General features: G+C 34.9%; 1 protein-coding gene across 1 annotated transcript; it reads right to left on the reverse strand.

The window, feature by feature from the left end:
- Positions 1–1,777: 1,777 nt before the first annotated feature.
- LOC137399754 (uncharacterized) lies at positions 1,778–25,929 on the reverse strand. Its single transcript, XM_068085973.1, has 11 exons — positions 25,809–25,929; positions 22,606–22,689; positions 15,462–15,611; positions 14,401–14,496; positions 13,849–14,045; positions 13,260–13,338; positions 8,952–9,001; positions 6,720–7,145; positions 3,834–3,960; positions 2,188–2,236; positions 1,778–2,088 (listed from the first exon to the last, which is right to left on the reverse strand). Exons 1-11 carry the CDS (start codon positions 25,846–25,848, stop codon positions 2,010–2,012), a joined length of 1,377 nt encoding a protein of 458 aa, XP_067942074.1. The 5' UTR covers positions 25,849–25,929; the 3' UTR covers positions 1,778–2,009.
- Between the last annotated feature and the right edge of the window lie 159 nt (positions 25,930–26,088).

A 26,088-nucleotide genomic window follows, 5' to 3' on the forward strand; every position in this document is an offset into this window, starting at 1 on the left:
TGGAGTCATTGCTTGGACTGACTTTCACGTTGCTACCCACCTAGTCTAATGGGTATCAGGTAACTGCCGTAAGAGACAACAAATGTTACGTTGATAAGATGTATGTTAGTTCATCTTAAGTCTCATTTGTTAGTCAACACTGTCGTATACTTTGCGTTTATGATACTTCCTTTTTGCCATTGTTGTAGTTCCCTGTGAGTAGACCTTTGATAAAATATAACAATAAAATGCTACCAGCTACTAAACTACTAACAATCTAATCTTCATCCAAATTAAAACCCTAAATCACAAACACGTAAGATTTTCATTTGCTTGCCTTCTACTTCGATAGGATAATTTTTATAATACTGTTATGTTTCTCAATAACTTGAAGTTTATAATGTGGTTATTTCAAAGGTTTGAAATACTGAGTCCTTCCAGTGTTTAAATAACAGTAGTGGTTTATTCGTAACTTGAGGTTAGACTGATGAGTACAGAATATGATTTCATTTATATAACAATTTGTTAGATTTACAGCTACAAACAAGCATAAGTTTCAACAAGCTTTAATAAATAATAAAAATATAGCTTTCAGCTTTTCAATAATAGAATAATGGATTTCTTTGCTTTCGAGTAGCTCAACAAATACGTAGTAGCTTAATTAGCGATAGTAGCACTTCAGTGATAAAATGAGTTTTAAAAGCAATAATATGATACTGCAGCGTGAAAAAATACTGAAATAAGCCCGCTAACAACCTTGTCTAGCTCGCAGCATGACTAAAGGAATAGGAGTAGCGTTGTTTTCTTTTTACATTCTCCTTTCACTTAGCACGCTCTCGAGATCTCAGACTGGAGAGGACCAGAGCCGCATAGTTTCACATGTGAAACTATACGGCTCTGGAGAGGACTATTAGTAGACCAAACTTTGGAAAAATTTTAGGAGGCACCGTAAAGCATATACTGTATATAGAAACTCGGTTAAATAGACTTATCCAGTATGCCGGTGTATGGTAGTTATCGTCTATTAGCCCACGAAATACCGTTAGTCTAAAGGAATTGCGCTACTGGGCTACTTTTTACCTCACACTTGTGTCAAGGCCCATGGGAGATGGTAAAGCTTCCAAAGTTGACCAAATTTGTAGCAGTTGCAACGACATCTGTGAAATGCAAGCTTGGGCGTGTTAAAAGCGAAAACAAGAATACTCTGAAATTATTTGTCACTACAGATTTTGTATCGGCAAAATGAGTACTGCAAATACAATAAACGTAAGCTCACGCAGTGCAATTACTTGTTACCGGTGTTTCACATCAAGAATAACTTACTAACACGTGCTTAGTGGCAGAACTTTAATATATTGATTGGCCGATATTCTATATAGTTCCAATTTCAAAAGCAACTATCGAAACAAAATATTCTCAGTAGATTATATAGGCACTAATAGTTTTGCTGTTGCAGTGATCTTATATGACCATATTCCACGCATAGGTTCATGTTGTAGGTACTACGTGGCCGGACTCCAATGATCGCATTTAGATACATTAAAGGTATGTTTGTACGATTCCGAAGTAGCATTCGTACGTATATTTCTATTCAGGCTGTGGAGTAGTGGATTATAAATGACAATTTGTTTTGGTTAGCTACAGCAAGCCAAGCATCTCAATCCAATATAGACAATGCAAAACTTGGTCTACCAACTCCAATTCAGCATTCATTACCTATCAGTTTACCCTCTCCCAAGTTCAGACGAAAACTGATGGAAATTGATGAGATGGAATACATACAGGTTAGTGATGCCAATTCACAGGTTACAAAATTTATTTACCAACCAGGTATAACTACCTATATCGTGACCAACACAAACGTGAGACAATTTATGTTACAATATATTTTGTAGAGAGGAGGCCCAGAATAGCAACTCAATCGGATTAGCTTTGGAGCACTGTTTTGAAATTATAACATAAAAAATAGTAATGACATGTTTTGTGTGATAGTGAATAAAATTTAAAAACTAAACACCGGCTCTGACTCTTCAACTAATAGCTTTTAGTTCCACATCGAATAGCAAAGTGCTGTTGGGAGGAAGTCCACTTGACTTGTCATTGCCATATCTAAAATAGAGACATAATGGATTTACTAATAACAGCCAAAAGAATCAGTGAGCGAGATCGCACCAATTGCATCAAATGATTAGCTTGCATTAAACTTACGCTAGATTTGGTGGAATTGTTAGCCTTCTCTTTCCTCCCACCTTCATACCTACAACATTAACAACACGAATTCACAGATCCTAGATTATAAAGTTACAGGATATATTTTCAGATGTCCTAATAAAAGCAATAGAAACACCAGCTTATTCAAGGCTACAGCATCTTCAAGGAATCTTTAACCTATATAATTAATATCAAACGCAGTTGTGTGTGTGTGGCATAATAAATAAAATTTATATTAGTCAAACACGTTGCTAACTGGCAGTTATCCTTGCATAGAGCTTGGAGACGCGTCTGATACCAAAATTGATGTGGCAGTGAAATGGGACAAAATGTTGTTTGTCCGTTGTCTAATTCCATACAAATAAATTAGCAGTTATATGTCACAAAAGTGAATTTTACTTTTTAACCCTTTTGCAACCGAGTGCATACGGCTGAGAATTGTCCAGCATCCCGGACCTGCAAGTTAGCTATTTTATCGTTTGACATGGTTACGAGAAGGCTGCCCTTAACTGACCTCCAACCGGTTGTTGATCTCTAAATAAATATGCATTAGAAAGCTAAGAAATATATCTACAAGTTGACATTTACTGCCAGCAATTAACCCATGAAGATCTCATGGACTGCACTGAAAACGGTTTGAGCTTTCGATTTATTATTTCATCCTAAATTTGAAGGCATATTTTTTTAGTTTAAAATGGTATGTAACAATTTTGTAGAACTCATTGCACTCAATTATATGTTTGCTACAGTTTGAAGCAGAGACTGGCTTATTATGCAGTAAAAGATTAGTTATTAGCATTGATACACCACAAGCCAAGTTCGGATAACAGCAATGATGCTTTCAAAAATAATTATAAAATACGCTATAAATCAGCAGATTAATAAGTTTCACGATAATAATCTATGAAATGCTACAATTTTATATTTAAAAGCAAGTGACATAAACAAGCAATATTTATAATACATGCACTTATAAACGTTATAAACAAACACTTTAAACAAGTCTTTGCTAGGCCCATCCTGTTCTGATTGTTGCTTTCGTTTGGACTCATTTCATTATCTTTTGGCTGTTCACAATACCTTCCAATGTCTTACAATTTTTAGCAGAGAAAAAATTTTACATACAGATCATTTACAATACCAAGTTTCTTGTAAATAATTTAAAACTTGTTACCACGTGCCTAGCTTGCCCATGTGTACAAAGCACAAATTTTAGCTTCTAAATAGTAGTACAAGTTCTGTCGCAAATACTCAAACGGAAAATTATTTGTTATTTATAGCGAGTAATTATATTGTTTCTTACAATTTTCAGAAGTTGTACTACTATTTGGTACCGATAGCATTACCCCAAATTTACTACAAAATCATAGGTAGGATACAAAAACTGAGTACAGACGGGTTGGATACGCTGGGACAAGTCTATTATTACGATAGCCGGTTTCGCTACGGAAAGGGTTAAAAAAGCTGTTACTTAACATGATGAAGAATGTCGCTGATTGTTCATACAGCGACTTACAGTGCTAATCAAAGACAAATACACAAAGGGAATTAAGGAAAAAAGTTTCAAACAACCATATGGGACACTGTCTTATATGGTGGTTGTGGTCCAACAAATGTTGTCAAGTTGAGACAATTCCACCTACCCTGAATTCCCAATTCCCAGCCTTTGATCACCTCATTCTTTCCGAGTCTAAACTTGAACGGCTTTCCACTAGTTGCCGAGTCAAAGACCTTACCACTAGTTAACTTGCCGGTGTAGTACACATGCACCTAAGGAGAGAAACAACATACCGTTAAATGTTGACTTGCAACAAAATTCACATTACAGTTACTTGGTATCAAAAGGTTCACCATCTCTTACTCTGCTGTGTTGTAGGTGCAAAATATGTGGATATGTGATTACAAACTCTTAAAAGCTCAAAAACGAACAGTTAATCGCAGCCCTCACGAAAACGCTGGAGGTTAAAATCCTTCTCCAAAACGGCTTAAATGGGACATAGTTGAACACGTGCTTCTGTTTACACTTTCATGCAACCTCATTCGTACAAATATTTTCACAACTATACTTCACGCATTCAATAAAACCATGTCTATTATCCCTACGCGTCTATTTCATCATCATTGTGATGCTGTCACTTTGAGCACTGATAATTCAAAACCTAGCCTAATAATTAGTTTAAATTGTTAGCCTTAACTCGAAGGAGTGCGTATCATCCTCTAATAAACATGAGGAGCCTGTTGAACACCTGTGATACGCGAAAAATGCTGCAGAAATTGTTCGCACCCTTTGGCAGGAAGTATGGGTCACATGATCAGATTACGACTAGATGATTAGATGAAGCTGAAACGAAACTGTAAAGTAGCGAGCATCTATATTTGATAAAGGCTTTTTGGTAGAACCTGAAGTGTTTGTCATAAACTAGTGCTGCGGAACGTTTTACATATTGCGCCTTTTATTTAATGTGATAACATCACGTGTCAAAACAATAACCACGTCGAGTTGAGTATGTCATCAAAATAAATGGATTTCAACTTATGGCCGGTTTTTTAACTGTTCGTCTTTGAGCTCTTAAGAGCTTGTAATCACACTTCCACATAATTTACATCTACAACACAGCAGAGTGAGACATGGTGAACCGCTTGATACCAAATAGCTATAATGTGAATTTTGCTGCAAGTCAACGTTTAAGGAGATGAATTTTGTTTACAAATCTTTATCGGGACTCCATTTTTAAGGAGAATAAACATTGTAATTCGTATCAAAACAACGCAAACTTTGCAAGATTATGCGCCAGACAAGAACAACAGTACAGTGGGCAAAACAAAGTTGACTCAACGAAAAGTACGCTTCTGAAGAAGGTTGCACCAAGTGAGACCGATTCCCAAAATGGCAGTTGACAGAGTAATAAATTCTAATACAGTAAAACCTCTGCTTGACAGAATTGTAAAAATATTTCATTCTATACCACAATTTCCAACAAATGTTCAGAGAAGAAAGGGAATAAACTATAGGTAAAATTAAAAAGTTTGCCAAAAAATATAAATCTTTTTGTCACAAAGCCATCTTTATTCTCTGATTGGTCAATTATTCCAAGTATTTGGAAAGTGGCTGATTAGTGCGGTTGGTTAGATAGCCAGTCTGAAAGTGGAATGTCATGGGTTTGAGCCCAATATTATTCGACATTTTAGTGGGGTTGTGAATTGCATTTACAGAATTTTCTATTTGCCTGCAAGTCGGCACATGTAAAACAGCTGTTATTGTGACAAAAAGCACAAAGCTTTTGACTTCATTACTGCATTTTATTACCTTTATTAACAACAAACTTGTATCCTCTTAAACCAATCTTAAATGAAGCAGGTTTCAGATACAAGGAATTACATTGGAAATTGTAACCTGTCCAATGAGGGCTACTTATTTCAACAAAACAAATATACGTATACACAAATGATCTTTTATAGGTTATGACGAAGGATTATGAACAAAGAGAACAGTAGCTATCATTCAGCTAATAGCATTAAAAATTTAGTTTAAACATGGGCTAGTCTAAGGAAGAGAAAGTTACACATTGTATCTCTATCGCCACTACCTCTGCACCCTCGCTGAACCTCGACTACCGGTCATGTGTCTCAGAGGCAACAAACAACAGTACAACATCTTTATAAACAACAGTACTTATATATAAACAACTTATATACTCTTTATACTTAATTATTTTTTATGAATACATGTTTTTTCCGTTCTTTTCACATATCTCTATAGCGTGCCTGTTTTAATGCCATGTGTGAACATTGCCGCATTTAATAAAGAATTGCTGTGTTATTAGGCCATGAAATGAATTGAATATATTCCTATGGAAATTCTTGGTTCAACTTACAAAACATGCCCAATAACCAATTAAACATGTACGTAAGAGTTAAACTGCATGTCAGCATGTTTTTATGAAACTGCTGGACTTTACGAATCCAATATTAGCGTAGTTTGCATTAAGCCTATTCATTTACTATGGCCTAGGACTTTAGACGGAAACATTTTGATCTTCCTTCTTCAAATATCAGAAGGTTACTTGTTCTGGACAAAGTGAACTGATGAAGAATGGTTGAGGTAAAACTGCTCTCGTGCTGATAAAACCTCCTTAGGTGCCTTTTGCTTGTTCCGGCATGTATTGATTTTGTTATTTGATAGTCGGATGCAAACAAAAGGACCTTAATTACAAGCATGCCTTCCATACAAAAAATTGCCTAAAATCTTGAATTGTTTTTTACGTTTGGCAACCTAGCTAGAAACTAGAGATTTTTATGCGATTTCTTCAATATGAGAATAATTTCATATTTGAGCTGAGTAATAAGTAACAAAGTATAAATGTTTCCCAGTTACTCAAAAATGCTACGTAAAACACAAGCATGCCTTGAAAACATCTAGCCGAGCCAGATAGCAGCCGAATATTTACAACTATTTACAAAAGAGGAATATCACATATTTACTTGGGTTAGGTTAACTCAGAACCACTAGTCGATTATCAATATCTTACCATTTTACTGCTCTTAGCCTCGGGACCATGACCTTCCTTTAGGTCTTCTAATGTTACTCCACTAGGCAGTTTTCTTTTCTGTGGGGTCTTAGTGGTCTGGCTTTGCGTTGGTGTCTTTACTGGTTCCTTGGTTTGTTGAGGTGTTTTACTCTTTTGTTGTTGGGGGGTCTTTACTTGTTGCGGAGTTTTGGCTTGTTGTGGGGTCTTTGCTTGCGGATGAGGAGACTTAACTTGCTTTTGTGGTGTCTTTTCTTTTTGCTGCGAGTCAACTGCCTCTTTTCCCTGCTGCGGAGTCTTTTTTTGCTTTTGCTGTGGAGTTATTCCCTGTTTCTGCTTTGGAGTTTTCATTTGCTTCTGGGGAGTGTTTTCTTTCATTTTCTCTTTTTTGCTTTCTGGTGTCTTACCATTCATTACTTCTTTACTCTTCTATACGAAGGTATAAAACACGATCTTATAATAATAAAACAGCAAAACAAAAGCAATTACGGTGACACTTGCATTTTAACCTTTATCTCTTACGCGAAACTTCAAAGACTAAAAGCTGTGTATACTAAAAAATAAGACCAGATACATTAATGTTCACTTCAAAATGTAACATTAGGGCATGCTTTTGGATAATGTCAATTCTGTTCATCTATCAAATGCATTAAATATAGAGAACTGAGAAGTCTTAAATACATAATATAAATGATAATATTGCGAATGAGCAGAGATATAGCATCTCTGCTAATCTGCATTTACCTTTGCATAATACGTCATATGTAGAAACAACTACGCATAATACGTCATTATATGTAGAAACAACTAGGCATTATTAAAAAATGACCGCATCACATTCTTCTGGAATAACTTGCAACTGCAATCCCAAGCTTCTGCTTAGTTTAGTTTATGGAGTTTTAGGTGAAATTTTTGTAACAATCTATTTTGTCCATTTGAACAATGATTGCAATTAATATGATTTTGACAAAGATGCCTAACATGTACTGGTCTGCAAATAATGACACCATATATTCATCACAAATATGTAGAGCTAATGCCACATTTTGCGAATACCAAATCAATCGATTAGAACATCATACAAAACAAGTTGTGCACATCATAAATCTACTCAATGTATGTATCTTTGTAAATGATAACAGGTGGAACTATTGTGATGTCTAGTAAAAATGATTTTCAGATTTCAGAAAATGATGGGAGTAAGTTTCCATTGTAGGGTAAAAGCAATGGTTTTTGAAGTTCAGAGGAATCTAGGGCTATTTTAAAGTTAAGTTGACCTGCAACAAAATTCACATTACAATTATTTGATATCAAAAGATTCACCATGTCTTACTCTGCTGTCTTGTAGGTGCCAAATATGTGGAAATGTGATTACAAGCTCTTAAAAGCTCAAAGACGAACAGTTAATCGTCGCCATCACAAAACGGCCGTAGATTAGAATATCTTTCCAAAACGGCTCAAATGGGATGTAGTTGTACAAGATGGCTTCTGTTTACACCTTCATGTAACCTCATTCGTCGAAATATTTTCACAAATATACTTCACGCGTTCAATAAAACCATGTCTATTGTTCTTACACGTCTATTTTATCGTCATTGAAATGCTGTCACATTTAGCACTGATATCTTATAACCTAATCTAATTTTTTAACCTTAGCTCGAAGGAGCACATATCATCGTCTGATAATCATGACGAGCCTGTTGGTCACCTGTGATAATCGAAAAATGCTGCAGAAATTGTTCGCGAAGTATGGGGTCACATGATGAGATTACGACTAGACGATTAGACCAAGCCAAAACAAAACTGAAGTAGCGAGCATCTATATTTGATACGGGGGCTTCGGTAAAACCCAAAGTGTTAGTCATAAACTAGTGCTACGAGAAGTTTTATATTGAGCCTTTTATTGGCCTTTCAATTTATGTGAGAACAATACGTGACAAAACAATAACCGAATATAATGACTACGTCAGAGAAACAAACTGATTCCGATCTATGACTGTTTCGTGATGGCTGCGATCAACTGTTCGTTTTTGAGCTTTTAAGAGCTTGTAATCACATTTCCACATATCTTGCACCTACAACACGGCAGAGTAAGACATGGTGAATCTTTTGATACCAAATAACTGTTGTGAAGTGTGTAGCAAGTCAACCTTTAAGCTAGTTTTTATTTTAGGTACAACATGATATAGAAAATATTATACACAGCGTTAAATTACCAGACTTTGTACAACTAACCTTTTTCTGAGATTCTTCTTTCATGAGCCTTTTCCTGATATCTTCTGCGACTAAAGATGACAAATAATATATTGTTATCGGATTAACATGGAAGAAAGCGAAAGTGTCTATACTAGTCGATAACTTATAGTCTATACTAGTTGATAACTTATAGTCTATACTAGTTGATAACTTATAGTATATACTAGTTGATAGCTTATAGTCTATACCCTACATGATGAATCTATTCGCGGAGTTAAATTTCGCGAAACTTGCCATTTCATGCATATTCGCGAATTAATTTATTCGCGGCTGAACACTGTCACTCTCTATGAAAAGTTAACTCTATTGCGGATAGCAATAGAGTTAACCCTAACATATCTGTTAGGGTTAACAGATATGTTAGGGTTAACTCAGAAGAATATATCTGTTTTTCAAACAGATATATTCTTCTTGTTAGCAGCTGTTAACGAGAAGAATATATCTGTTTCAAACAGCATACATGTCGTACGACTACTGGTATTTCCTAGTGTGTAGAAAGGAGTATTGTTGCATAAAAACAAACAAAAACACCTTTACGAGCACAAAGTTTTGGCCAATCGGCAGAACTTTGCAATAGTAAGCCACGAGGAGAGTTCTGATGATAACTTCCTTACCAGCCATGTAGTAGCGAGAGAATCGCCTTTAACAACTACCCAAGACAGTGACAGCGATATAGAGCTGCTATTACCAAAATAACTAGTCAGAGAGCACCATTATATGCTAGTATTCACTTATCATGAGTACCAGTTTAAATTTTATTGCTAGACAACCGCCATATGGACTAAGCTGTTTATATTTACTCCATTTATTATTTGTAAAATATTATTTGTATTTAAAATATTTTATTTGTACACTCAAGTTTGTAATAAATTATAATATATCTATACATGAAATATATAACATAATCATGTTTGCTGCAGCAATATCAAGGAGTTGTTGTTGATGAAGGAGTAGGCTGACTGGTTGCTTCTCTGCCAATATTCCTGCCTTGATGAATATTACTATTTGTCTCTAGTTTTCGTAATCGGAATAGGTTATATTTTATTCTCAATCTGCAGTAAACACAAAAAAAAAAAATATTTATAAGTGTTAAGGAAGTACAAAAACAATAGCTGAAGTATTTAATGAACGTGATCAGTTTTTAAACAAAAGAATTAACTAATGCAGTTAATTATGGAAAAACGTATTTGCACTGCAAATCAAATACATACCATAAGGTCCAGATCAGAATCATTATCGTCCTCAACTACGGTATTAGAGATTGATGGAGTTGATTTCAATGTCAAAAGACTGTAGGAGAGATTTTTGTGATGACGAAGCCATGCCGAATACCTTGTGAAAACCTTGAATAATTTTGTAAAGAAGTTTGATGCAATGGCAATAAAACTCCAAGCCCCGGCGATGATTTTAAAGAAGTTGTGGAACTCGGCTACGTTTAGTACTTCTGCCTTGTGGCTATTTTTGCGATGACGCCATTCTGCGTATCTTGTGACAACCTTGAATAATTTTGTAAAGAAATGTAATGCATTGGCAATGATTTTAGAGCAATAGATATAGCAATGATTTTAAAAAGGTTTTGGAACTCAACTACGTTTAGTATTTATGCCTAGCGGCTAGTTTTTAATTTGAGGCAGTAGTTATTCTCCATTGTGATTAAAAATACAACTAATTATTCGTGGAATTTAATAACTCGCGGAATTGACTGTTCGCGAAATTGCGAATTTTTATAACCATCGAATATTTTCATCCTGTAGGGTACTAGTTGCTAACTTATAGTATATACTAGTTGATAACTTATAGTATATATTAGTTGATAACTTATAGTATATACTAGTTGATAACTTATAGTATATACTAGTTGATAACTTATAGTATATACTAGTTGATAACTTATAGTATATACTAGTTGATAACTTATAGTCTATACTAGTTGATAACTTATAGTATATATTAGTTGATAACTTATAGTATATACTAGTTGATAACTTATAGTATATACTAGTTGATAACTTATAGTATATATTAGTTGATAACTTATAGTATATACTAGTTGATAACTTATAGTATATACTAGTTGATAACTTATAGTATATACTAGTTGATAACTTATAGTATATACTAGTTGATAACTTATAGTCTATACTAGTTGATAACTTATAGTATATACTAGTTGATAACTTATAGTCTATACTAGTTGATAACTTATAGTATATACTAGTTGATAACTTATAGTATATACTAGTTAATAACTTATAGTCTATACTAGTTGATAACTTATAGTCTATACCAGTTGATAACTTATAGTATATACTAATTCATAACTTATAGTATATATTAGTTGATAACTTATAATATATACAGTGAAACATGGATAACTCAAACTTCACGGGACCGAGCGAAAGTGTTTGAGTTATCAGAGCGTTCAAGTTATCAGAGCACAGTCACAAGTGAATGTATTTATCAGTAGATACATATACAAACTACATGTATATATAAAACTAAAGTATAGGTTGTTTGTTGTAAGTTAAAGGGCATCTGATGTAGAGTTTTAAAGTATTTATCAGAAAGTATAGATATTTTTATACACTTGAGATTTGTGTGTTGTTTTAGGTGATGTGACTGCCAGAACTTTTTCAGATTAAAATTGGCAAAACCTAATCGCGGTTAAAACGCTCAGAAGACATTTTTTCTTCTGAGTGTTTTACTCGAGATCAATTTTGCCAATTTTAATCTTAAAACGTCTTGTCAGTCACATCACCTAAAACTGCAAACAAATCTCAGCCCAATAGAAAAATATCTATTCTTTCTGATAATTTTTAAAACTGGACATAAGTAAACATTTATGACCAATGCAAAAAAGCATGCTGTACATCTGATCAGTTGTTTCATTTAAAAAACTTATCGAGTGTAGTCTGTGACAAGGTATTTTTTTGACAAAGATCAACAGTGTGACTTATTGTAGAAATAGATTTTAAACAGTTATTATAGTCCTTAAAAACTTGTTAGCCCTTTCTAACATAATTGGCCTATCGATAGGTACGCCTTCACTACGCACTTGTCTAAACCAAGTCAATAATACACCATCCAAATCATCGTGCGACGTTGAACGATCTCTTAGCCTTGATGAATTTTGGTCACATAACGATCTTATTCTTTCTTTTTGTTTAATCCATGTTGACACTGTACTTTTTGGAAGATTTTCTCTTTTTGATAATGCTGATAGCTTTTGTCCTGCTTCGATTTCCTCGAGTACTTTAAGTTTGTCAGAAGGTTTCTACGCTTTTCTTTGCTTGCGTGATGCCATCGTAAAGCGGATGTCTGTTGTAGCGAATGTCAAGCCGCGAGCCTATTTGTGGCATTTTATCTTTATGTATCCGCATATAATCACTGTTACAATATGTTTTTTGCATGCTGTATCTTTATTAAATGTTTATCGCTAATACCTTCCAACGTTTATAGCTTGGCCGTATCTAAGCGAACGTCTTAGCGACCCTATTAATCATTTTTATACGATTTCTTTTTCGGTTCCATTATACGAAGCGGGGGAAATTATACGTACACTATACGGGTACTTTAAAGCGCTTTCGTTAAGAAAGCAGAGTAGTCTCAGCTCCGCGACTAGTGGAAACTCTTTCGAAATAAATTGAACGGAAACCGTTTGTGAATTTGGCCAAAAACTGTTTGAGTTAACGGTGTCGAGTTCGAGTTATATAAAGCCATTTATCATTGCGTGGGAACGGACCAAGCAAATTCATTCGAGTTAACCATGTGTTCGCTATATCCGAGGGCGAGTTATCCATGTTTCACTGTACTAGTTGATAAGTTTATAGTTTAGATAGTGTTCCACACACAACAATGTATCTGCAACAGTAATATGTTAGGGTGGTCACAGCAAAGTTCTATACTGATATCTCGATCTTTGAGTTCAATTCTGGTATGTAGATGGATGTGGGCCAGATGAGTAAGATTAATTTTTTATAGTATGACAGGACTAACTTAACTTGCTTCAAGAGAACAGGCAGTGAATGGTGCATGCCACTGAATTGAAAACCTCTTGACATATCACTTCTCACGCCACAATTATAGCTCTATTATAGATATCCCACAATACAATGTTAGTGAAGGTTTTTTGGCGCACTTACACTTTTTAGTGTCACCGTCTAATCAATAATAATGATAGGAACAATAATAATGGGTCAATTATTTATTACCTGCAAGCAGTGCATAGACAGCAAGTATTGCACAGACATGAATAACCGTTTGCAAATAATTTCAAGTATAATTAACCTTTTTTGACATCTTCCTCCGAATATTCTTCCTCGGAGTCACCTTCCTCATCAGAGCTCAACTCATCACCAGACGACTCCTAATATAATAAAACTAGTGATGTAAAAATACATCTATGGAAAAGCTGACCGCAAATGATTACCCTTTTCACTTGAGGGATATCCAGAGACAAACAGAACACAGTATGACCAGTAGCAAACTGGGAACCGTTCAACTTTATGCTTAGTTCCAAAAATAAAGATTGGAGTCAAAATGAATAATAAAATCTCAAAATGGCAGTCAATAAATTGCTTGTTGAATTATTGATAACAAATGTTTGTTTGTCGAACATATCTGACTGCCAAGGCCAGTCATTAGTAATTTGCTGCATCAACTGCCTAGGTTATGCAAGTGGGAAATTACTGGCTCTGCATGTGGATACTGATCAAGTACAGAAATGCTGATTTACAATATTTCGAGAGGCTTCAAACCGTTGTAAGTTCGAAATACAGTAGCTTCATATTAACTCCATTCTACATCGAATGCCGTAATGTACATACGCTAAAGTGATCGAGTCAAGATTTGACTGTACTGTACCACTAATACTCACCATGCTTTCATCACTACCTAAAGAGTCGTCTGAGCCAGAGAATAATGGCGCATCATAGTCTTCATCATCAGACTCGTCATACAATTCGTCGTCGCTGACATCGAGACCATCACCTTTAGCCTTCCTATCTATACCATTATTGCTAGCCTTGCTGCTTGCCTTGATAGCGCCTCCTTTAACTTTTTCTGTCTGTGAATCTGTAGAAAAGGAAGTTTGCAAATGGGATGATGAAAAAAAGTAAATTTTTACAAGGTTTCACAACAATCTGTTATCATATTACAATTGCTAGATTGTGTACCTTATTGTGAAATTAGTAGCTTTAAACTTATTTGCGACAAATAGACAATTGAGAATCCAAATAATTAATTAAACCCTCGCGGAATTGATTAAGTTTCTTAGCTGTGGGCTTATATTACAGGTAACTAACAATACCACAAAATACCGTCATGTGTGAAAATACAGACCATATATTACAGGTAACTAACAATAACACACAATAATGTCATGTGTGAAAATACAGACCATGATACACGCGAGGGGTTCTTAGCTTACCAACTTCTCCTAACTCTAGGGAGCTCTCATCATCGCTATCCTCATCCATAAGATCCTCGTCCTCAAAGACAATATAGCCAGTCATATGCACAACCCCTAGCAAACAGTGTATCATATAGACAGTAACACGTCATGAAACTTATTTAGAACCGACGGCTTCATGCGTGTCCTTTTACAACACAAATATACACAAAATGAACACCAAACCTCCACTTACAAAATACACTGCTATTCTTACCTAAAACCACCAGAGAGCCAAGAAATTAAGTGACTGATACAACGAGAAAAAACATGCAACTTGTGCGTGTTTCACACCTACACAAACAATTCTTTCTAGCTCTAGTTGGAATTATCCATAAATAACAACAAGTAGCCTATTAGTAGAATAAAACAGACATGAATTTAATCAATAAAAATGCTGCTCTTGTTGAACAGCAATAAATAAAAAGTAATAAAAAGATAACAGTTAATAAATAATAAGTATTATTTATTAACCAGTTCAATGCCGGATTTCCTCATAAACCAAATGATGACATTTCTGAGTTGAGAAAATAGAAATTCAGAATTATGAGACGTGGAGAAAAAAGTTAAAACAAAGAAACAACAGGGGGTTTGTTTGGAGTTTAGTTGGCTGATGTAGTTTTTCTACCTCAACAGGAACTTAATGAAGACAAAGCTAGACTATTAATTAAGAATAAAATGTTGCATAGGACATGTATTATTAAAAACAATACTTGTCTATAAAGTTAATAAGATGAACAATGGCTAGAGGAAACGTTATAAAGAGTATATCGTCGAAGATCTGACAAGCTAAAATAAAGACGAGTAATCAAGCAATTTAAGAAACAGGTTAATCTATTTTTTACTCCAAATTTGAGAAAGATACCTGCAGAGCAAAGCTGGACACTAAAGCACCTTAGCTGCGTAAGACAATGTCTTCCTTAACCTCAAGGCACCTACATATCATTATTATCACACAATCTAGCCATCTCCACATATGAACATCATTATCAACCTTTTCCTCTATTAAAACATTTGCGTCCAGGCTACTAACCACTTACCATTTCCTGAGGTGAAGAGTGTCAACGTTTCTCCAGTTATAAAGCCTAAATCTAGAGTCTGTTGTAAAAGAGAACCTTGTTGTAAGGAGCATAGAAGATATTCTTGGTCATGGTGCCTGATGTAGACCGATGTAATTTCCTTAGATCCGGCTAATAAACATAGCAATGATGGTAAATAAACATAAGAATGGAACTGCAGAACATGACTGCTCTGAATATTTATAGAAATAAATATTATTGCTATTGCAAGTTTAAGCAACTTGGAAAAGCTCATAATAGTAGAACTTTCATAGAAAAGATATCGTTCCGAGCTTTATGCTTATTAACGCCTTTTAATAACTGCGATATAGACAAGCTAAACACATAATATTATACTATTCTAATTACTATTATTTCTGTAGAGAACTATCTACTCAATCTGCTGAAAAGGATGAATAGTTTGTGCAAGGCATTACAATAAAACCACCTTCTACTAACGGAGGCTTTCGACGAATTTATAATCTTCGAAAGCCTCAGTTTTCATAAGAGAAATATTTGGCATGAAAACAAATCTTGTTGCTAATATAATTATGAGTGCATTGTCATTTCAACTTTCCGATATGCTTGCTATTACTGTTTGTCAATAAGGACAAACAATGTAAAAGGGCAATTTTATATCACCACTGCAGTAGCTTGAAAGACAGCAGAGTATAATGTAAACCGAGTTTGTGTTTGTTTTATTCAAACATTAGCAATTCAATTTTTTGGTGTACATTTAAACCTAGACATAAAAAGTTTATGTTTCAATTTTTGTTTGTCTTAAAATAGCTGCTCGTTGCAGCAAATATTTCTTTAACGCATGGACTTTTGTTTAAATATTATGTCAAATAATTACAAGATAAAAGCAAATGCATTAAACAAAATTAAAGAATCAACTACGTGTAACTAAATCATCACTGAAAGATAAATTAAGTAACAAAGGTTAATGCACTAAATTGTTCCAATTCGTATAATTTTTAAATTCTCAATTCAGACATACCAAAACTGTGTTGATAGGCTGCAGTGAAACAAGTTGCGCCATACAACAATGTTAGAGCTTATACAAGAATAACTTAGCTGTACCTTTCTTTACATATCAAAACTAAATTTAGCCGAGCATCCTTCGATACATCTACTATATAAACGGCAATCGTTGTGTATCTGTCTGTCCGCTTTATAGAGTACCGTACTTTTCCGACTATTAGCCGCTGCTTTTATATAAGGGCGTGTCTATTCTGTGGTTTTTTTTCACCGCTAGGGCGCATTAACGGGAATCTCCGGTTAGTACACGCCTCTATTATAATACGTTACCTGCTATTCATCGTAGGGATGGACGATAAATACTGATATGCTAATAGTATGAGTTGTCTTCTCGATATATTGAGTCACCGATAACTCCCAAATATGAGCAGTATAAATAAATATGGCGGTCTTTTTTTTCGATTCGATCGTTAGTTAGTAATCTTTTATTTTGCTGATAACAAAATAACAAAAAGCCTCTATTTGCAGGCATATTATCCAATAAAACGGAAACTGTAGAAGAATCCTGAATGCAAGATAGTAGTGAACAATTCATATTTAGTTTGAGATTATTTGTGTAAAAGTTAAAAGAAAATTTACATGAGAGGATGACTTCAAATAAGTAATGCAGGATAGCTTATACAAAGATAAATTGATTGATATGTACTATATACAAGGGTTCAAGGCTGAAAAATAGATCCTCTATGAGTATTGATTGTGGCAAGATTGTAACAGATTCGATCGTACGAAGCAAACTTAATTAATATGAGTAAGTAGTAAAATTAAATTAGTAGTAAATATTAGTATTGAATTAAATAAAATTTACTACTCTTTAAATAAATTAATGAGTAGTAAATTACATCTAATTAATATTTACTGCCAACGTGTACCGGGAAGGTCATGTGAACATTTGTTTCTTGCAACCACTAGAAAAACGCTGTTCTCTATCTACTATATAAACGGCAATCGTCTGTCTGTTTGATTGAGTGTCCGCCTTATAGAGCGGTCTTTCCTTTTATCGTCGTACGAATTTCGGTCGTACGAAGCGAACTGAATTAATATGTGTAGTAACAGTAAATAAATTATAGAGCGGTCTTTCTTTTTTCATTCGGTCGAACGAAGCCAACCGAACTAATATGAATACTAAATATCGTAACTTCGTAATATGGACTATTAGCCGCTACTTTTCTCTGACGATTTGAGCTAAGCGGCTTATATAAAGGTGTGGCGATTCTGTTGTTTTTCTTTCACCGCTCGGGCGCATTAACCGAAATCCCCGGTTAGCACGCTTTTTAAACAGCAAATTTTCTGCCGTGTTAAAAAGCGCCTTCCTGAGTTCTGCGGCCTATACAAAGGTGTCTATACAGCTATACAAATGTACTATTTATTAAATAAAATAAATTAACGAGTAGTTATTTACATGCAATTAATATTTACTGCCAACGTGTACCGAGAAGGTCACGTAAACGTTTTTTTCTTGGAGCCACTGGAACAACGCATTTCTCACCTACTAAATTTCCACATCAAAAAGGTAAGTGTTTCTTATACGATGTTGTATTGTATATGAATTGCCACATCTCCACTACTTAATAACGTTGGATTTGCCGCTGTTCATGATAGTGGGTCATGTTCATTTCCTTCAGCAGCCGAGTTACTAATTTTTTTCCAGCTACGAGTAGGCCTACTGTAACTTACTATTACAGAACTTTCACGAGTACTCCGAGGGTTGCGATACGCTATTGTGAAAAGAAAGAGAGCAGCTGCTATCGACTTACTGTCACCCTGCATCAGCCATGACCAGCTATACGTCGCCTGCTCAAAAGTAGGCACACGCCGAAAACTGTTTCTTCATACGCCCGACAGAAAAACCAAAAATGTTGTCTATCCGCAAGTGTTGCGTTGAACTAAGGGAGAGAGAGGGGGAGAGAGGGGGAGAGAGGGAGAGAGAGGAGGGGGGAGAAAGGGAGAGGGGGGAGAGAACGAGGGGGAGAGAGAGAGAGGAAGAGAGAGGGAGAGAGAAAGGGGGGAGAGAGGGAGAAAGAGAGGGAGAGAAGGGGAGAGAGAGGGAGAGCGAGGAGGAGAGAGGGAGAGAAAGAGGGAGAGAGAGGGTGAGAGAGAGAGGGGGAAGAGGGAGGGAGAGAGGGGAGAGACGGAGAGAGGCAGATGTAACTGCATATTTGGAGTTGTTATACAGTATGAAAGCCAACTCTCAATAAACCTTATGCTGCCCGTGAATCTGTTACTGTAGGCGGGTAATGCAGCTAGTCCTTTATATAACAGTGTAAGAACATGCTGCTGTCGAAACATTTCTACTGCTGTCAGAACAGTACTTCATATAAAGATACTGTAAAACCTCTAATTGAACGCCATGGCGCTCTATTTTTCAAACTTTCCTCTATAGTGACGGTCAATTGAAGGCGACGTTCAAATAGAGGCTTGGCGGTTTATTTTTCAAATGGCTCGTCAGAATATTTGAAAGATAATTTTAGCCCTATTACGGGCGAAGCGAATGTCGCCTGTATTCTGCCCTCTTTTTCCGGTGGGCCGATATTAAACATTTTGAATGCAATAAATCTGCTAACTTACCTCTAACTTGTCAAACATTTCTTAATAAACTACATCAAGAAACCGAGAAATATCTTTATCAATTGATACCAATCAGTTTATCAATTGCTTGCAATTGACCTGTGATGATATTATAGACTGTGTCCTTCTTTGCAATTTGTTGGCGTTTTCCATTTGTATTTCATTCTAAATTTGAAAACATATTTTTATTTTATACCTATATTTAACATTTTGAATGAAAGCTCATTGCACTCACTGATATGCTTGCTACAGTTTGCAGCCAAAACTAGCTTTGTATGTGCAATAGAAGTGGAGTTATGAGCATCGATCCATTGTAAGCCGTGTTAAAATAGCCGCAATGATGCTATTAAATAACATATAAATAAATATGCATATTTATAAGGTATACAACAATAATCTACTAAATGATACAAATATATATTCATGAACAAGTGAAATAAACGAACCACACTTATATTACATGCAGAAACAACAAATTAACATTTTTAAAACAAAAGTACTTCCATCGTTTGCTCGGACAGCTGCGTTCTGATTGTTGCTTTCGATGGAACAAACATCTTCTAGTTGTCCAATACCTTCCACAATATCTTCTGGCTTTGACTTTTCTTCTGCACTGCTGAACGAATCGATATTAGCGTCCGAACAATTTTTGGCAAAGCAAAACTCACGCGCTGCATTTATCACTAACGCAACACGTAAAAGTTTTGCTCACAATAAAATTAAACCGGTTCGCAAGTTTTGGACCAAAGGTTTTTGGTCCAAAACTTGCGAACCGGTTTTTATATGCATGTCCTTCGAAGCATTAGGACCGCGATAAAAAACTACTATTAGCCTGAGACAGTCAGTAGTTATTTCTATGGCGTTGCTTTCAAAGTTCCATCTACTATCGTAAATTTAAGCCGTTTTGATATATGTAGGCTACTTCGAAGTAGAAAAACCGCGTTAAACAGAGAGCTACCACTAGCCTGAGACCGTTATCGATTATCTCTATGGTGTTGCTTTCAAAGTTTTAATGAAAAGCTTCGGAATTGGACAACGAGAGAATTAATTGTTATTGATATATACAATTTATTATTAATACGATTTTGTGGACATTTTTCTACTGATCAGTTGATATTATGGACTCGTAAAAATCTAATAATGTCAAAGTGGCGGTCAAATGGAGATGGCGGTCAAATGGAGATGGCGTTCAATTGGAGAGTGGCGGTCTATTTTTTAACTCTTCTCTCAGGGTGACAGTCAATTGGAGGAGGCGGTCAATTAGAGGTGTTATGGTATATAGCGAAATTATTGAAAATTTTGGACTAGTTTCATATTTCTAATGCAACTAAAACAAGAGATTCTGCACATGGTGGTATTACAATGGTATTACATGGTTTAAAAAAGTTAGATGAAAAAACTAAAAATCATGTATTAATAAACCATGTTGACCTTTAAAATAGTGCAAAACCGTTAAGACTATTGCTTGTAAAGGTATAAACACACTAGGCGATATTTAGAGCGATATCGCGCTGCGTGGCGCTAATCTGCGCTAGAATTCACCCAGCGTGCTCATCCAAAGCGATAACGCTAGACTTTCTCTGCACAACTTTATCGCTAGCGAGATGCGTTTCGATTGGTTGGATTTTACCAGAATGCAATTTTATAGCGGGTAATTATTTCTTATCGATGTTCACCAGCGTACATCAGCGACAATTTGCTATTTTGTTAATATTGAAACATCTTCAGAACGAGCACTGAATTGTTCTTAAATTTAATAATAGCACGCCCAGTCATGTGCATCATAACAAACAAAAATTACAAAAAAATCCAAGTTGAAAACCAACATTTGGAATCAATCGTTGCACAGGTTGACCATCTTGAGAACGGTAAATATTTAATACATTAGGCCTGAATATAAAAAACCACTACAAAATAAAATACGTATAAAAATAGTGAAAAATATTACAGTTAAAAATGCAATAATCGTTTTTCTTAGGTCTCCTTGTAGTGTAGGCAGTGTACAATCCGTGAAAGTGAGATAGGTTTAATAACAAATGCGTAAGTTGTTTACGTTGTCGCCTAGACGGCGCCATATTGACTGACCTAAATTTATTAACAACTCCGAAGAAACTAATGGTACGGAATTTGATTGGCAGTTTGTGGGCGTGCCCATTATATCGCTTGCTAGTGAATCGCTCAAGTGTGTTTATGCACACGCTAGCGATATCTCCGCCCTCCTCATGACGCTCGCGATAAAATCGCTTAGTGTGTTTACACCTTAACAATAGACTATCGGTTGTAATGGCATACTTGAATTCTTTAGCTGTATTTACCTGAGAGAATTATGTTTAATGACAACTATAAATGTATTGGTAAGATAAGTTTTCATCATGAATATTCTAAAATAAAATAATGTATTGCCCAGCTTACTAGTTTTCACCTGTTAGTCAGCTCAACATAGCTGACTAATCATAATATGCGTTTGTCATCGACTTGCATCATTATGAGTGCGAAGACCTATAAAATGACTGTAAATAATTTGAATCAAAATTAATGTGAATCAAAATTACTTTGTTTTAAACTATTTTTACACAATATCTGTACTTCACAATCACTCCTTTAAAAAGAAAACAAGAATATCACAACGTATATTTTCATCAGCCTATGCATTGAATGACTTAAAATAAGCAGATTAATACAAAAATGGTATGAACCTCGACAACAAGTGGGTGAGTTGCCTGGCAACCGCATATAATTGACACGCTATCTAAAATGCACTCTTTACATTTACAGAAAATATACATGAAGCTGCCATAATAGTCATGGTTTCCCTTACTCGCTACTAGGATAATAGATTGAATGATTTGGAGTGTAATAGGAAGCTATCTCACAAAATTTCCTGTTTTAACTTGGAACTCTTTTGATTAGTTTAACCCTAGCGAAGTTGAGTAACACAAACTTCTGTTGTTACACCTTTAGTAATCATGTTTGTATAGATGCTGAGAATTACAGAGTGCCATACATCAATGAGTGGCCATTTCAGAACGCTAATAAAAACAAATTAAAAACTCTCCTATTACGATACTTCTTAACAAACTCTTTATAGCCATGATTTGAGGTGGTAAACTTTACTGGGATAAATCAGAATTTCCTTATTGGAATTCATGGTAAATTCGCGACACTACGATGTTAGCACTGAAACATAAACAAAGTAAAAAAGATTTTGAACCAACAATAACATGCTAGTTTGAATATCTACTTTTATCTATTGTATCATTTATGTAAACCACCAGCGCTCTATAGCCACATCTTTACACCATCGAAATACGGTAACTTTGTATTTACTCAAATTTTACATAGAAAGACATATAATCTTGTGTGAGTCACCAATACATTTTTGCAACGATGAAAGTATTTGCGCAAAGCTAGTGGTCAGAAATCGTGTGAGAATTTATCAGTGATAATTAGGTCAGACAGCCCAATTTGCTCGCAACTACTGCTAACATGGCTAATATAGAATCCCTCTTAAAATACTTACGCTTGGGCTCTAATGCAGCCATAGAAACATGAAAGGACCTTTCCACAGTCTGTGTATATTTCTTGCCAGCATCCAAAGTAAGTCCTGAAATAAAAATAATATATTACAAATGCTGCGGTACATAAACCTTTATCTAGTCTATAGGTATGCCTATGCTATAATCAGAGCTTTTAACTTCAAGAATTTTATCCAGCATGCTCATCGTCATCAGAATCGGCTCAGAATTTGTATTACCACGCTGACAGCGTTATTTGACATTTAAATGTTCTTTCAATCATTATTGAAACAAGTTTTACTAAAGCACAAGTTTGCTCCTTACCAACCTGTCTCCTCTCGTAAGCATGTAAAATTTTCTTTTAACACAAAAGGTTAACTATGTACTGATCTGAACAATTCGTCCAGCACCCAATCTGTGCAAAGTTCAGCATCGTAGACATTTTTCTCATTCTCAAAGAGGATAATTCGGAATAAGCTTCCAAAAGCCTCGCATGTATTTAGACTGGGTTAGAGCAACGAATGAGTTATTTTACAGTTACTTAATAAAAAAAACATTGCATTGCAATCTTTAAATCTGTTTTGTGCGAACCCTTAACAGCTAGCCCCATTTTCTCTTTATCTTTTTTTTGCGCAACCCTACTAAGAACCTTCAATATTTATTACACCATAACTGCCACGAACAACTTTTATCGTATTTACTAGGTAAATCAGACACGCTGATTCCGATTTTGTAATCAAAATAAAGATTAGGCCACTAACTTTAAGAGTAATGAAGGATTTTTTATAGCATTTTAAAATCGGTCTCGAAAACAACACGATCGGCATAACAAGCTCCGCCCATAAATACGTGACGTAACCTAGCTTTTTAGGAAAAGAAGTTACGTAGGGATGTTTAGACCGATTTAGAATAATAGAGATGGGTGTTTTAAAATCCATTAATATCTAAATTCAGCCTTAAAAATAATATCAGTCTTTTCTGAACGGTAGATAAGCTATTTAGCATTGCATATTTAAAAAGCGCGATAACAACGCTAGCTTGTGATAAAACCGCGCTTTTTGAGCTCATTTTTCTCGGTGTTCAGCCGATTTAAACGTCATGTAACAAGCTACGAGCAATTTTAAATAGTTTATATACCTTTGATAAAAAACTGAAATTATTTTATAGGCTGGATTTAGATAATAATGGGTTTTAAGACATCCATATCTATTATTCTAAATCGGACTAAACATTCTTAACTTACGTTCTTGAAAAAGTTAGGTTTTGTCACATATTTATATGCGGAGCTTGTAATGCCGATTATGTGTTTTTCGAAACGGATGTTGAAACGCTTTAAAAAAGCCTAAATGACTTTGAAGGTTAGTGGACTAATCTTTATTTTGAGTACAAAATCGGAATCAGCGTGTCTGATTTACCTAGCAACATCTATAAAAGTTGTTTGTGACAGTTATGGTTTAAAAGTTCTTGACCCCGCCTAATCCCCACCCTCCACTTTAATAACAACATTGCCCCAACCAAACTTGAAAATCACAATAAAATAAAAATTTAAAAAAAAGGAGAAAAAAAGATTGGAAGGAAAAAACCCAAACTAAGAGTAATCTACTCATGTTACCTAATTAAGATGTCGCTCTAATGCCCCATTATGGGGCGAATGTGATTAATTGATTTGACTTTAAATAGCGCTTGCTTTTCGTTTTTGTTGTATTTTGGTGATATTTTGTTCAAGGTATCGATGATGAAAAAACAAGTGGCATACTTAATAACTGACCATGTACAACAATAACAATCATGTTTATCCCACGACCAAACAGAGCGAAGCGATTGGTTGGGAGATTTATGATAAATGCACATGTGCACACAACTCCCGAAAATTATTCATCAACAATGAGACGAACCCTTGTATCAAAATTTCATCAACAAATTTAACCATCGTTTTGTAGTTTAGCTAAAGTATAATAACGATGCAAAACACATATAGGCCTATTTAAATATGTTACCAAGTCTTTGTAAATTATCTAAATTCTCTAAAAACTTACCCATCTGATCGGATTATACACAAATAGACAGATTTATTTGTACGAAAATCGTTATTAAAACTTGCTAAGCCTCACTTTTATAAAAGCTAAGACCGGAAATTGAAACGCCGAGCGACAAAGAATAGAACGATTAAGTCGTGCGCATTTCACGAAAAGATAACGTGCACTTTTCACCAGTCTATAGCATTGTCAAATTGCCGAAGGTTTCGGTAATTAACGTAGGAGTACTGAAATCGGTTCATTTTTGCTGATTTCAAATTAACTGACATTTCAGACACATTTGAGTACTTTGGTATACTAACTGATGTCCAACGCAGTGTAAGTAAAGGAAATGATGATGATATTTTTTTCTAACAATTTTAATGAGATTACGATATTTAATTATAAGTTTGGATATTCTTCTTGATACTTCTTGATATTGTTAGCTATGACGTTTTGAAATGTAAACAAAATTGTGCATTGGTTTTCTATTATTACTGTTACTAAGTTTAGATATTCTTTTTGATACTTCTTGATATTGTTAGCTATGACGTTTTTAAATGTAAACAAAATTGTTCATTGGTTTTCTATTATTACTGTATTACTATATTAATAATATTGGTTACTCTAATAATATCACTGCATTTTACTTCTAATATTGCATTTCTCCTATTGCAGGAGAGAGATATAAACATATAATCTTTTCCTTTCATTATTGCTGTTTGTCATGACCAGACACTTTTTAAAATAGATTTTCTAAAAATCTATACAAATATCACTTCTTGATATTGTTAGCTATGACGTTTTGGAATGTAAACAAAATTGTGCATTGGTTTTATATTATTACTATATTAATAATATTGGTTATTCTAATAATATCAGTGCATTTTACTTCTAATATTGGCCAATATTGCATTTCTCCTATTGCAGGGGGAGAGATATAAACATATAATCTTTTCTTTCATTATTGCTGTTTGTTGTATATAATAACACCCGCACCCAGTGCATTACAGCTACCATTGCAGTTATCCTATTGCACTGCAGTGCCATTTGACTGCTAATATTGCATTTCTCAACCATCAGTACCCTTTCTTTTCTCCAATATCACTTTGGTCGTGGGCTGTATGACAGTGGAATTTCTAGTATACAAAACAGAGTATACACAAAGAAAATTGGTATTTGAATATTCTTACCCCAAAACATCACTCTATTTGCATCCGAGATTATCACCATTTTGATCAAGAGTACAATTAAAGTCAGTATAAAACTTGTGAAATGATAAACGAAGCGCCGCAAAAGACACGTTGCCGTAAAAGGTTTTTCAACAGTCGTTAGTATAACCAAGATTCTGAGGCTGTTTTTACAGATTGTTAAAATATTGGCGGCAAGCTCACATCGTCCCAATAAGAAATTTTGGGTTGCAGAAGTGGGCAATCTTTGCCAAATTGCCACCCACCTAGCCATAGAGGTAGT

The sequence above is a fragment of the Watersipora subatra genome, chromosome 1, assembly GCF_963576615.1.
Source record: "Watersipora subatra chromosome 1, tzWatSuba1.1, whole genome shotgun sequence".
Lineage (NCBI taxonomy): Eukaryota > Metazoa > Bryozoa > Gymnolaemata > Cheilostomatida > Watersiporidae > Watersipora > Watersipora subatra.